At 52.1% G+C, this 12,170-nt stretch overlaps 7 protein-coding genes across 8 annotated transcripts; 4 read left to right on the top strand and 3 right to left on the bottom strand.

The window, feature by feature from the left end:
* Nucleotides 1-8: 8 nt before the first annotated feature.
* LOC1281293 (uncharacterized) lies at nucleotides 9-1,163 on the bottom strand. Its single transcript, XM_321236.6, has 2 exons — nucleotides 323-1,163; nucleotides 9-240 (listed from the first exon to the last, which is right to left on the bottom strand). The coding sequence occupies exons 1-2, from the start codon at nucleotides 873-875 to the stop codon at nucleotides 98-100; spliced, it is 696 nt and encodes a 231-aa protein (XP_321236.5). The 5' UTR covers nucleotides 876-1,163; the 3' UTR covers nucleotides 9-97.
* A 352-nt stretch (nucleotides 1,164-1,515) lies between these two features.
* LOC1281294 (RNA transcription, translation and transport factor protein) lies at nucleotides 1,516-2,941 on the top strand. The gene is made up of 2 exons (XM_321237.6): nucleotides 1,516-2,065; nucleotides 2,141-2,941. The coding sequence occupies exons 1-2, from the start codon at nucleotides 2,005-2,007 to the stop codon at nucleotides 2,830-2,832; spliced, it is 753 nt and encodes a 250-aa protein (XP_321237.4). The 5' UTR covers nucleotides 1,516-2,004; the 3' UTR covers nucleotides 2,833-2,941.
* LOC4577106 (uncharacterized) lies at nucleotides 2,881-3,426 on the bottom strand. The gene is made up of 2 exons (XM_001238451.3): nucleotides 3,084-3,426; nucleotides 2,881-3,010 (listed from the first exon to the last, which is right to left on the bottom strand). Exons 1-2 carry the CDS (start codon nucleotides 3,238-3,240, stop codon nucleotides 2,943-2,945), a joined length of 225 nt encoding a protein of 74 aa, XP_001238452.2. The 5' UTR covers nucleotides 3,241-3,426; the 3' UTR covers nucleotides 2,881-2,942.
* Nucleotides 3,427-3,583: 157 nt separating this feature from the next.
* On the top strand, nucleotides 3,584-4,693 carry LOC4577108 (RNA transcription, translation and transport factor protein). The gene is made up of 2 exons (XM_001238452.2): nucleotides 3,584-3,759; nucleotides 3,869-4,693. Exons 1-2 carry the CDS (start codon nucleotides 3,693-3,695, stop codon nucleotides 4,591-4,593), a joined length of 792 nt encoding a protein of 263 aa, XP_001238453.1. The 5' UTR covers nucleotides 3,584-3,692; the 3' UTR covers nucleotides 4,594-4,693.
* Nucleotides 4,694-4,852: 159 nt separating this feature from the next.
* LOC1281297 (NADH-cytochrome b5 reductase-like) lies at nucleotides 4,853-5,914 on the top strand. The gene has a single exon (XM_321240.6). The coding sequence runs from the start codon at nucleotides 4,853-4,855 to the stop codon at nucleotides 5,882-5,884; it is 1,032 nt and encodes a 343-aa protein (XP_321240.5). The 3' UTR covers nucleotides 5,885-5,914.
* Nucleotides 5,807-12,019, bottom strand: LOC5667421 (cytosolic carboxypeptidase 6). 2 transcript variants are annotated; one of them, XM_001689269.3, is made up of 6 exons: nucleotides 11,583-12,019; nucleotides 11,407-11,472; nucleotides 7,446-7,939; nucleotides 7,007-7,375; nucleotides 6,591-6,906; nucleotides 5,807-6,516 (listed from the first exon to the last, which is right to left on the bottom strand). In XM_001689269.3, exons 1-6 carry the CDS (start codon nucleotides 11,641-11,643, stop codon nucleotides 5,894-5,896), a joined length of 1,929 nt encoding a protein of 642 aa, XP_001689321.2. In that variant the 5' UTR covers nucleotides 11,644-12,019; the 3' UTR covers nucleotides 5,807-5,893. The 2 variants fall into 2 exon arrangements, with proteins under 2 accessions (XP_001689321.2, XP_061501266.1); XM_061645282.1 differs by lacking the exons at nucleotides 11,407-11,472; nucleotides 11,583-12,019 and adding an exon at nucleotides 8,215-8,545.
* On the top strand, nucleotides 8,239-11,226 carry LOC1281299 (histone H3.3A). The gene is made up of 3 exons (XM_321242.6): nucleotides 8,239-8,378; nucleotides 9,803-10,084; nucleotides 10,210-11,226. Exons 2-3 carry the CDS (start codon nucleotides 9,803-9,805, stop codon nucleotides 10,336-10,338), a joined length of 411 nt encoding a protein of 136 aa, XP_321242.1. The 5' UTR covers nucleotides 8,239-8,378; the 3' UTR covers nucleotides 10,339-11,226.
* Nucleotides 12,020-12,170: the final 151 nt, after the last annotated feature.

Here is a 12,170-nt window from a genome sequence, read left to right as displayed (position 1 = left end):
CGATAATATCACAGTGAAACTATCAGCTACGTTCCTTTATTCGTTTATACTTGTTTACAATTGCTATACAGAGTTTAAGCTCGCGTTAGATCCCGTTTTAAACCGCTTTCGTGCAGTATGCAAAGCTGGGATTGATATCGTTCGAAGCGACTATCCGCACGTCCGAGCACGTCTTGAACGTTTCCTGCGGTCCGCAGCCAAGCCGGCCACTTCCATCCTCACAGTAGCCCCAGTTGTTACCTGCAAGTGATAAGCACAACACAAACACACCGCGATTATTTCTGTGTCTCCGTGCACATGGCTGCTGGAAAAGCACACTTACCCGCGACATACGTCCAGCGGAAGATGCAATGGCTGCAGGTGAGCGAATCGGGCAGCTTCAGATTGATCCGATACTCGCCCACCGCCGTGGAGGGCAGAACCCAGTTCCTGCTGCCATCAGCCAACGACAGCGGGTACTGGCTGAAGCACGCCTCATCCTCTGCCCCACCAACATCCAAATTGCACAGATCGAAGTAAAAGTAGCCACGGTGGTTTGCCGTCAGCCGAATGCGCGCCTCAATCACGCTTCCCCGCACGTACTGCCGCACGATGTCACCCGGGCCGAACGGTCCGCCCAGCTCGTGCAGACGGGGCCGTGCATCCCCGTAGTTGTCCCCGCACACGCCGCACTTGCCGTTGTGCGTGCCCCACTGCACCTGGAAGCCACCGCAGAACAGCTCGTTGTCGGTGTAGTTGGGCAGGGCGGATGGGTTGCAGCGCCACCGCGATCCTCGTGCGATCGGGTCCAGCGCCATACCGTGCCCATGGACGCTGGCAAGAAGCGCACAGCTGATCCAGAGTAGTGCAGCCGAAACCGTTAATCGGTCTGCCATGATGTGTTTTTTGTTTGTTTTGTGTACACAATGTCTCGGCAAGTGTTCAATGTTTGACTGAGAGGAATTCGCGCGCTGTGACACGTTTTTAAAGCGCGCCTTGCAAGCGTGTTATCTTTGCAACTGTAGGAGAAAGGCAAACTCGGCTAGCTTAATATGTGCGTCTGGAGAGATAACGATCGATTTTATGGCGATGGTTGTTCACAACTAAACAGCACTTCAGAATTGAGCCTCAGATTGGAGACTGTGTGTGCTCTACTGCCTCCCTTGCATTACTCCGAGACACTGCGAGCCTAGGGCCGGAAGGAAGAAAGTGTGAATTCACGAAATTCGTTGCTTGATGATAACCGGAATTTGCTTTGCAGATTAAGTGGGAAATACGGGGCAATGGCGTGATGTTAATAAGGCCCGAAAATTGGGTTTATTACCCGTGATGTTTGCACATCATCGTTATCAGTATTGCGGAAACTGTGCACGTTGGCGCGCTGCCCTTGCAAAACGAAAGGAACCGTTTGGCCAACGGTGCTGCACCGCGTGAGGATGATTTTTAGTTTTTATTGTTAGGAGGTGGTGTTTAGCCAGAGGACAGAGAGAATTGCTCCATATACTTGAGAGCGATAGGGGCCGTGGATGATGCATCCACTCGATCCGAGGGGAAGACCAGTGAATTCATTCATATTTTTTTTGCCTAAGAGTGTTTGTGATAATCTGCAGAAAACATCGAGAAGAAACGTAGTCCATAAAACAGTAAAACGAAGCAGGATTAGGGCTAGTTCCTAGAAATGAACCATTTTTGCAACGGTCAAATACAAAATAAACGGTCATTTAGTTAGTGACGCGTATTTAGACATAACTTATCTTTCAAAAGAGCATATATTTTACTTTTAATTTTGAATCATGTTCAGTAAATCATTTCACTGAAATGATGCCGCGCTTTGCATTTAGAATTGTGAATGAAATTTGAATTTGAAAATGTAGTTATCTTGCGCAGAAATCTTTGCATATACAAACCTTGGCTCACAAAAAGTTGTTTACAAAAGGTGAACTGTCAAAACAAGCAAGGACGCCAATCTCCACCATACCATCAGGAAAAAGAAAAAAGGATAAACATCAATTGCTCCCCAGTGATATGTTCGAACGTTATCTCACAGCCCTTCAGTATCCTCGCGTAGGACAGCTAAATATCGATGGTAAGATGGTCCACAGTCCTCGCCCTGGACATTTTCACATTCATTCCCCTTCTCACAACCATCACATGCCCACAGATCCGAAGGATTTCCGCTGCTTCATGATGTGGCTGGAGGATCAGAAGATTCGCTTCCTGCCGATCGAAGAGCGGGAACCGCTGCGGAAGGTAAACGCACCGGACGAGTGGAACCGGGCGTACGAAAAGTACAAGAAAGACATCAAGGTGCCGGAGCACCTGAAGTCGAAGCAGGAGCAGGTAACGTGGCTGCTGCTGTACGCGATCCGGCTCGAGTACACGGACAACGCGGACCAGTACCGCGCGCTGACCGGTGCGCGCAAGCTGCAGCAAGAGTCGCAGAAAACGACCGTCCCGGAGGTACAGTCGGCGAACCCGTTCGACAGCTTTGACTTTACCAGCGCGGACTTTGAGGAGGGCTCGTGGAAGCTGGCCGAGCGGCTGGGAATCGCCTACCATCCGGATCATCTCGTGTCGCTGCGTGCGGCCGCCAAAGTTATCAGCGGTGCGTACAACAGGGAAGCGCTGAAGGAGCGTCCCATCACCGGGCAGCCGTTCCCGATCGAGCAGGGCAGCGGGATGGGCCTAGAAGCCGACGAGGAGCTGGAGCAGTGCGCAAGGATAATGCGCCTGCTGCAGATTCAAAACATTCGCACGCTGCAGACAACGATCAACGAAACGATCGTGGCGGTGCAGAATGTGACGGCCGATCCGCGCACCGACACGAAGCTGGGGAAGGTGGGGATGAAGTAAGTGGTAGGCAATTTCCTCTATTTTTTTTTTATTGTGACACAACGGGGCTCGGGGTGGAAGGAGGATCCTTTATTTTAATACTAAACTCAACTCAACTTAAACTGAAAAAGCTATTTTTGCACTCTTTCGCCAAAAGGGTACACATCGGCTAGGCGTGCAATGCCTATACTGCCGGCGACTGAAAGGAAAGAAAAGTTCGTTTATTATAATCGTTGCTGGAAAGCGTACGCGTTAGCGTTCAGTATACGTACCGGCGGCAATGCCCAGCATTGTGAAGCGGCCAAGAGGTTTCGTTCTTTTCTGTGCCTGCACTGCTATGTAGACGCCCATGCCGATTACACCGAACCCGCTAACTAGGCGACAGGGTAAACAGTCCTTGTGTCGGTTGGAAACAACGGAATCGGTCATTTTTAGTTCTTCTGCGAGATGGTCGTCGGCCGGTTTTAGAAGATGTTGCTCTGCAGGAGTTTGTTTTCCTTCGTGTTGTCACCGAGCCACAAGTCACGTTCTGTCAAGTGCCGCTTCGCTATTGTTTCTTTTTAGGATGATAAATTGTCCTCATCATAAGCCAACTCGTTTTTTAGAAACAATTATCGAATTGGCACATCAAAAAACGATTATTCGATTTGATTTTGATCAATTTTCTCTTGTTTTGCTTTTTCAACTGTGGCATTGTTCTTCTCTATTCATCTTGGCAAGAAGGTGCGCCCTTGAACTCCCTCTTCTAAACGCAACCCCCAACTGTCATTCACCCATTTGACGTATCGCAGACAATACAAAACAAGGCCCGCGGCGAAGAAAGACACACTCAGCAACTCCCTTCAACGGTGTTTTATTTGTTTCGCAATTGTTCGTGGCGAATGAAAATGTTTGAACGGTATCTAGCTGCCCTGCAGTACACCGGCACCCAGCCCGTCAATATCGATGGTAGGTGAAACGCGTTGCTTGGCCTCCACAACCCCACACACACACACATCGATATGCCCGTTAACCGCTCCGTTCCTCCGGAAAACTTCCTTCCATTGCTTCTTTGCAGATCCGAAGGAATTTCGCTCGCTGATCTCATGGCTGGAGGACCAGAAGATACGCCACTACACGATCGAAAACCGGGAGCAGCTGAAGCAGCTCGGCTCGGTTGACGTGTGGGACGCGGCGTACGACAAGTACAAGACCGATGTCGGTCTGCCGTACGAGCTGGCCACGCGCCAGGAGCAGCTGACCTGGCTGCTGCTGCACGCCGTCCGGCTCGAGTACTCGGACAACGTGGACACGTACCGGCCGCTGAGCGGGGCGCGCAAGGCGGAGGCCGAGCAGAAGAAAGCGACCGCGCCGGAGGTGAAGTCGACCAACCCGTTCGACAGTCTCGACTTCACCAACGCCCAGTTCGAGGAGGGTGCGCGCAAACTGGCCGACCGGCTCGGCATAGCCTACCATCCGGACCATCTGGTGTCGCTGCGGGCGGCCGGCCGCGTCATTCACGACTGTCTGAACCGGGAAGCGCTGAAGGAGCCGCTCATCACCGGGCAACCGTACGTTGGGGTTGGGGCCGCCGCCGTCGGCAGTAATGGAACGCCGGCTGGCAAACCGCCGACGCCCGCGCCCACCGAACGGGAGGTGGAAAAGGCCGCCCAGATACTGCGGTTGCTGCAGATACGGAACATGCGCTCGCTGCAGACGACGATAAACGAGACGATCGTGGCGGTGCAGAACGTGACCGCCGATCCGAAGACGGACTCGGCGCTGGGGAAGGTGGGCGTGTAGTGGGCAGCGGGAAGCAATACTTGTGATACGTACAACTGCGTACATACTTAAACTATGTTATTAATTAATAAAACTCCGGTCAATCATTGTTTCTATTTAATGGAAAGGTTGTTCGTTTCCAGCTCCTTGGGTGTTGGTAGAGTGGTCGAGTTGCGTCAGCACACACATTGTTGAAGTGTGTGTGTTTTCGTGTAAACAGAGCCGTCTTCTGTCAAATGGAACAAAGTTTTTTGCAATCCTTTCGGACCGACAGTGCGAAATGAGCCAAGAAGATCCGACCTGCTGTGGCTCCGGCTGTACCAACTGTGTGCTGGACGTGAAACCATCCAAACACACGCTCCCACCCGATGTGGTCAACGTGTTCGATCGAACGTACAAACAATTCCGGTGCGAGTGCGTTACCCCGGCAGCGGACAATGTGTTCCGGTTTCGCTTTTGCTACGTTCCGGCCATCGGTGACGAGCGCGAGCAGCTGATCGTACCTCCCGGATGTCATCTAATGCTGCGAGCGCTTCGATCCGCCCTCCACCAGCCCGACCGGAAACCGGACAGGAGTGCGGAAGATAACCCCTTGCTACGTTGGTGGGAAGCGAATCCCGTCCAGCCCGGAGGAGAGGAGCATGCAAAACAAAAAACGCTTGAAAAGCACGACAAAAGTGAAGACGACCTGTACCTCAGCCGGCCCTACACACCGATTGCGTTCGACCAGGAGCACGGCACATTCGATGTGCTGATAAAGCTGGAACCGGGCGGTCAAATGACGAACCACCTCGTAACGCTGTCGGCCGGATCGCGCACCGAGTGGAAGGGTGTGTATGGAGATTTCCTGTGGACGCGCAATCGGTACCGCCATGTGGTCGCTTTCGTGCAGGGCGTTGCCATAGCGCCGGTGTACAGCACACTGCGATCGATTCTCGACGACGAAGGGGACGAGACCCGGCTGACGCTTTGCGCATGCTTTCGCAACCTTGCCGGTGTGCTGCTCCGGGACGAACTGCGCTCACTGGCCGGCTACTGGAACTTCGCGTACGCCATCTACCTGTCCCGGCGTACCTGCGCGTGTGCTGCGGCCGGGGTGGAGCGATGCAATTGTCTCGCCGCCCGCCTGCGCTACAACGAACCCATCCACGACCGGCGGCTAGCAGCGGCGGAAATCGAACGATTGCTCCAGCGACCCCTAGCCGATGGCAAACCTTCGCTGCTGGTGCTACTCTGCGGTACCGAATCGTTCACTAGCTTTATTAAGTCTACCGTGGAGAAGTTGGAAATAGAAAATTGCTACACGTTTTAGCACCGAGGTCTAGGCCTTGCGCGAGGACGATTTGACCGTGTGCCGGCGGATCTTTTCCTTCTCCCGCTCGAGCGTCTTGCCGGCCGTGGCCTCCTCCAGGCCGCCGCGCGTCAGCTGGTTAAAGTCGATGATCGTGAGGTGCGGTTTCGGCGGCACGCTCAGCATCTCGATCGGTGGCATCTTCGATTCTGCCGCGGTCGACCCCGCCTGGCCCTTGCCCCTGCTGCCCACCTTCAGCCGAAAGTCGCTGGAAAAGTCGAGATTGCTGAACCGGGCCGCCTGTATGTTGGACAGCGAAAACTGGTCCTGGTGGATGTGGGGCCGCATCCGCAGTCCACCACCACCGCCGCCGTGCCCCGGATGGCCGTACATGTACCGCACCGGCGACCCATCCTCCGAGGTGGCACTGTCGTAGCAGATGGACAGGTCCGTGTAGCTGATCGGTGCGTACGCGCGGGTCGTCTTGGGGCGCACCCGCACCTCGCTGCGCGTTTTCGACCGTGCCCGCGGGCGGTGCGTCCGTGGACGGCCCTTGCGCGGCCGCAGCTCGTCGACGGGCGGGATGGGCAGAATGTTGGTAAACCGGTAATACTCCAGAAACGTGCGGGCGAGGTTTCTTCCGATTCGCATGTCTGAAAGCAGAAAAGACGGAATGGATTATCAGCGCGTCAGTAAAAGAAAAAAGTGTGTTGCTCGCGACACCTACACCCATCCTCCGTGTACTGGGTGAGAATGTTGGTCCCGTTCAGGAAGTAGCCGCACATCGACACCTCCAGCGTGTACGTGTTGACGTTGTCGCTGAGCGCCTCGACAAAGTAGCGCCGCGCCGTGCCCGACTTCCGGTCGTCCGCGTTGAACATCATGTGCTCCTGGCAGAAGTCCTCGCACTTGGTCGCAAACAGCTTCGGGAAGACGAGATGCCGCTCGTACCGGTACACGTTGTCGTACGTGCTGCCGTAGATGAACGTCCCGGTCAGGCTGGAGTGGGCGTGCAGATCGATCACAAAGTCCACCTGATAGCACTGCCCGAAAGGGGAAACGCGACAATATTAAACCCACTGGTCTGCCCGACCCCCTCGTCCTAACCTCCCCCCCCCCCCCCCCCCCCCCCATCGGACTTACACTGGAATTGTCGTACTCCTTCAACATCTTCATCACAGCCGATAGGGTTGGGTGCGTGTACTGGGACAGCCGGTTCCACGAGCGGTTCAGATCGTGCCCGATCACGTTGCACCGGTTGTTGCCGAGGAACACGCCGTCCGGGTTGAGCATCGGCACGATCTTGAACACCACGTGCTCGCGCAGCGCCTTCGAGATGGGCTGGTTGGCGGCGGCCAGAAACTCGATCAGCCCCTGCACCACGTACGAGGCGGGCGACTCGCCCGGATGTATGCGCGCCAGTATGACGACCATGTGGATCACGTTCTTCGGGTCCATCTTGTCCGGTTTCTTCACGTCGTCGAACGTGATCAGCTCGAGTTTGCGATTTTGCTAGAAACAACACACGAACGCCCTGTTTAAGTAGAAATGTTCCCCAAACAAAGTCCCAAACCACACTTACGATGCTCATGCCGAGCGAGGACCGCTCGAACGCTTCCGGAAACTTCAGCTCGACCGCGTTCAGGTACGCCTGCATCTTGGAGTAGGAGTAGGGAAAGGTAAGCGCGAACTGGTACACCTCGTCCTCCTTGTCGAACCCGAACGCGAAGCTCAGCACGTAGTGGTTCTGGTGCACGGGCGACTTGTAGTAGAATACCTCACACCGGGGCAGCCGCTGCCACTTGGGCCGGCTGGTCGACTTTACCAGCGGCGTCATGCCGTCCTTGAACAGGTTGCGGCTCTTGTTCATGTTGACGATGTTGAAGATGACGCGCTGGTCCTGCTTCACGTTGTCCACGGTGAAGTTGAACCAGAAGCGGTACCGCGGATTGCACGTGTCCGGCCGAAGGAACAGATCGTACTCGAACTCGCCTACTAGGTCGACCCGCCCGAGGTTGCCCGTTTCGAACGCCGCATCGAAGCACAGGTGGCCCCGTTTCGCTTTGCCACTGTGTCCTGGTTTGGGGGCGAAGAGAGAAAAAGAGGGCAAAAGGAGGGAAGTTGCATTATATTTTACATCGTTTGAAATAGAAATTTTAACATTTTCCTGTTTTTTTTTTTGAATTTCAAAAACACGCCGAAAACTAAGCAAAGACACACGGGCTGAGAACACAGCAGCACCTACTAAACGCATGCGTGTTTTAGCGCGGGAGAGTGCGAGCGAGCACGATAGCGCTCCCACTCGCCGGCAGTGCCGCGTGCGCGCAAGCGAAACAGCACCATCTACCCACCCCGCACGTTGGTGTGTTGGTGTGCGCACTTGCAGGTCGGGAAAAGCCACACCACACACAGAGACGTCATTACTTCTTGGATCTTCTTGACGAGCGGAAGCTACTTTTGCCCGTGTGAACTACGATTGTTGTGCGTTAAACAAAGCAGCTAGAGCAAGAGAGAGGTAAGCAGTGTTCCCCCCATCCCACTCACTCTCGATGGGTAGTGGTGGGCCCGTCCGCTTGCCCCCTCCGAGCGGTAGCGCTAGCGCTCCACAAGGGTCAACCAAAGGCGCGTTATTCCCGGGAAGAAAAGAACGCGCTTCGTGTGTCCCCGAGTGAAGCGAAAAGTGAAAACTCTATTGGCAATTGTTCACCCTTTCATTGGTGTGTGTGTGTGTGTGTGTATGTGACTGCAGAAGGGACACTAGCGAGGTGTGTGTGTGTGTGTGCTGGTAATATGCTTCGCAATGTGTTGTGAAGGCTCGCGCGCTTGAACATTGACACGGTGGGGCGATGAATGAACATGATGTTGGGCAGCAATTTTTGAATGTGCCTCGATCGCGCGCGCGATGTTCCACCGCCAGCGACGCCATTTTGTTGTGTGAGCAGCGATACTAAGCTGGAAGTAGTTTGTGTAGGGGGAGGGGGTTGAGGAGGCGCTGGTGCTGATGCGTTTCAACTGTGGACTGCTTTGTCGAACTCCCCCCCAACCCACCAAGTGGAGTTGAGTTTTTTCTCACAATTTGAAGCACAAAATTATGTTGTGTTTCGTGTGATTGAATTTTGCGTCATTTTAACTGCATTTGCTTGACGGAAAAAAACGGTTCAAGGTATTGTGCGCAATCGTTGTTTTGAGAGAATGTTCGAGTGTGTGTGTGTGCGTGTGAAGTTTGATGAAATGAAATTTAAACAACACACGCAACGTGCAGAATTTGATTGTCAAAGAATGATTGTTTAATAAATTTGCTATCTTTTCGCATTGTTTTGATATTTTTTTTGAAACAACATTATTAAATTTTTATGTTTGTTTTGTTTAGTTTATCAGATTAAAAGCGAATTGAAAACATCGATTTTTGCACTTTTGCGTGTTAATATCATTTAGGACATTTTCCCATTTTCTATTGTTAATTTCTGCACACCACCGCGTTTTATTGGAATTATGTTTTTGTTTTGATTGAATGTTATGGCCTGCTGGGATAAAGGGCAGCCGACATCTTGGATTTAGGGGTTTTCTTCACCGTGCAAGAATAGGGCTGGAATTAATTCCACCGCTTGTGGTTTAAGGAGGAAAAGTATGTGTTTGGTTGGCTTGGGTTATTGATTTTCTCGAGCTTTTTGGCGGGGAGCGTCAGTGCGCATGTCGCCCCGTTTCACAAGCAGCGGCTGGCTGACTTTCGAAGAAGCAGAAACCGGTTTTCCACCTTCTTTTTCATGCCAAGCGAGAGAGGGAGAGAGAATTTCAGCGCGTGTTTGAGAGAGAAAAGGAGAGCGATTAGGTTGTATCCACCACCACACCGTTTCTACTACTGCATTTTGGTGTTTTGTTCTAATGAAACTTTTCTTTTTTCCTTTTCATCGAATCCCCCCGGTAAATAATACGGTGTAGATGGCACGTACCAAGCAGACCGCCCGTAAGTCGACCGGAGGAAAGGCTCCGCGCAAGCAGCTGGCCACCAAGGCCGCCCGTAAGAGCGCCCCGTCCACCGGTGGCGTGAAGAAGCCGCATCGCTACCGTCCCGGTACGGTCGCGCTGCGTGAAATCCGTCGGTACCAGAAGTCGACGGAGCTGCTGATCCGCAAGCTGCCGTTCCAGCGGCTGGTGCGTGAGATTGCGCAAGATTTCAAGACCGATCTGCGCTTCCAGTCGGCCGCCATCGGCGCCCTTCAGGTAGGAAACGTTTCTTTTGCCAGCCGGGGGGGGGGGGGGGGGGGGGGGAACTCTTCCCTCCGTAGTGTAATACCTTTCTTTAATACTCATTTTTCCCAACCAACAACAACACACACCACCCGCAGGAGGCCAGCGAAGCTTACTTGGTCGGTCTGTTCGAGGACACCAACTTGTGCGCGATCCACGCCAAGCGTGTCACCATTATGCCGAAGGACATTCAGCTGGCACGCCGCATCCGCGGCGAACGTGCTTAAGAAGCATATTGGATTAGTAATAAAATTTTCTTAAAACACTATATTATAATTTTAAACAAAATGATGCAACTACCATATGCGTACAATGCGCGATGGAGGAGAGGGAGAAGGAGGAGAGCAAAGCAGAACTTTGATAAACATTGAACACAAACTTTGATGAACCAGAACTTTGATAAAAACACATAACATTGAAAAATAAAACATGAAAAAAAATGAAATCAGCAAAACGAAAAACGATCGTTAGATCGATTTGGCGCTGCATATTTTCCAACATGATTCGATCTCCCAAATCAGCTTGAAATGGGCAGCAAACGAAAGAGTTGCGATGGGTAGGTGATGCGATTGCACGTATATGTGGCGCACAGGCTCCGTCTGTCGCCAATTGATTGATTGGATTGATTGAACCGTACATTCATAAGTATTTGGAAAAATAAATAGGTCAACGTTCGATGTTGCAAATTACAATAACATACGATTATCGATAATATTAATGCAAACAGCAAAAAAAAAAAAGAATACAACAATTATCTAGACATATTCTGCATTTCTCTTCATCTTACAACACAAACACTTTTACTCTACATTCTCGGAAACCCCGGTATTTCATCCCTGGGAGCACAGTCATCCTTTCTTGCTGTGTCCAACAGACCACTAAACCTGACAGAGCAAGCAAGCTTTTGATTTGTCGTTGCCTGGGATGGCGAGATGCGTTTCCGAAGCAAATTAACCGTAACCATGCGTGTCCAGTAAATAGTACCGGCAATCGATGGCTTAATTATAACACACAATTATTAGCAGTTCGTCAACCGTATATAATTGAGGCCCCCCTATTTTCACAGTAATTCGTAATAAAATCTTAATGGAAAAATACATTTTCTAGATGGTTAATTTCGGTGGCACTTTCTTTTCTCCGAAGTACGGTCAGCTAATTCCAATCCGAAAAATGATGGTGCAAAGAGATGAAGGTGTTATAGTAATTAGTAATTCACTGCAGCCTGAGTGCAAAGCGTTTCCTTCGAGTGAGTGCTGCTGCTACCACTACTACTACTACAGCATTGCACCACTTACCTGGAGGTCGAACGATTACACGGCTCACATTTCCAAGTCCTCCCTCACCGTCGCTGTCGTCACTGTCTGAAAAAGGATGAAAAACAGACCACAAACACAAAACGTATTAGAGCGTTTGCCAGCGAAGGGAAAACACTACATTTAGAACTTTTCGATTTTAGCGCAGTGGCAAACACCTTCTTCCGCCCGCTGATACATGCTCGTATGGGCGAGCGGATCACACGCATCCGGATTCATGCTGGGAGGGGTGGGCTGGTGTGCCTGTCCGTGGAGCCACCCAAAAACAACGTCGATAAAAACAACTATTCCCCTGTTCGCGAGACGACGATCCTTCACTCTCCAATGTTTGCACCGGAGGTCCGTCGGGATCGAATGGGTGCAACTTACTGAAGCCCTCCAACAGATCGAAATCACACCAAAGACGACCGACCGTGTGTGTGTATGTGTCTTGCCGAGCCCGGGGGTATCTCAAAGCCGCACACCCCCACCCCCAACGGCCAAAGCCCCCATTTTTCTTGGTGAAGTTGAAGAAGGCAGGACCTTCTCTTCTAACCCGTGTGGAGCCCCACAGATGGGAATGATGGAGATGTTGGTGCAAAAGGTGTGCCGCACAGCACACACACACACCCGCACATACGCACTCCTCCTTTATGGGGCCATTACAGGGAGATGGAGCTCATACGTTGGGTGCAAAACGCGACTCAGCCACACTCAGTGTGTGTGAAGTGTGGCAGGCCCATAATGCATGCACACACCACCATTAC

This window comes from Anopheles gambiae, chromosome 2, assembly GCF_943734735.2.
Source record: "Anopheles gambiae chromosome 2, idAnoGambNW_F1_1, whole genome shotgun sequence".
Taxonomy (NCBI): domain Eukaryota; kingdom Metazoa; phylum Arthropoda; class Insecta; order Diptera; family Culicidae; genus Anopheles; species Anopheles gambiae.
This window is presented reverse-complemented; position numbering and strand designations above follow the sequence as displayed.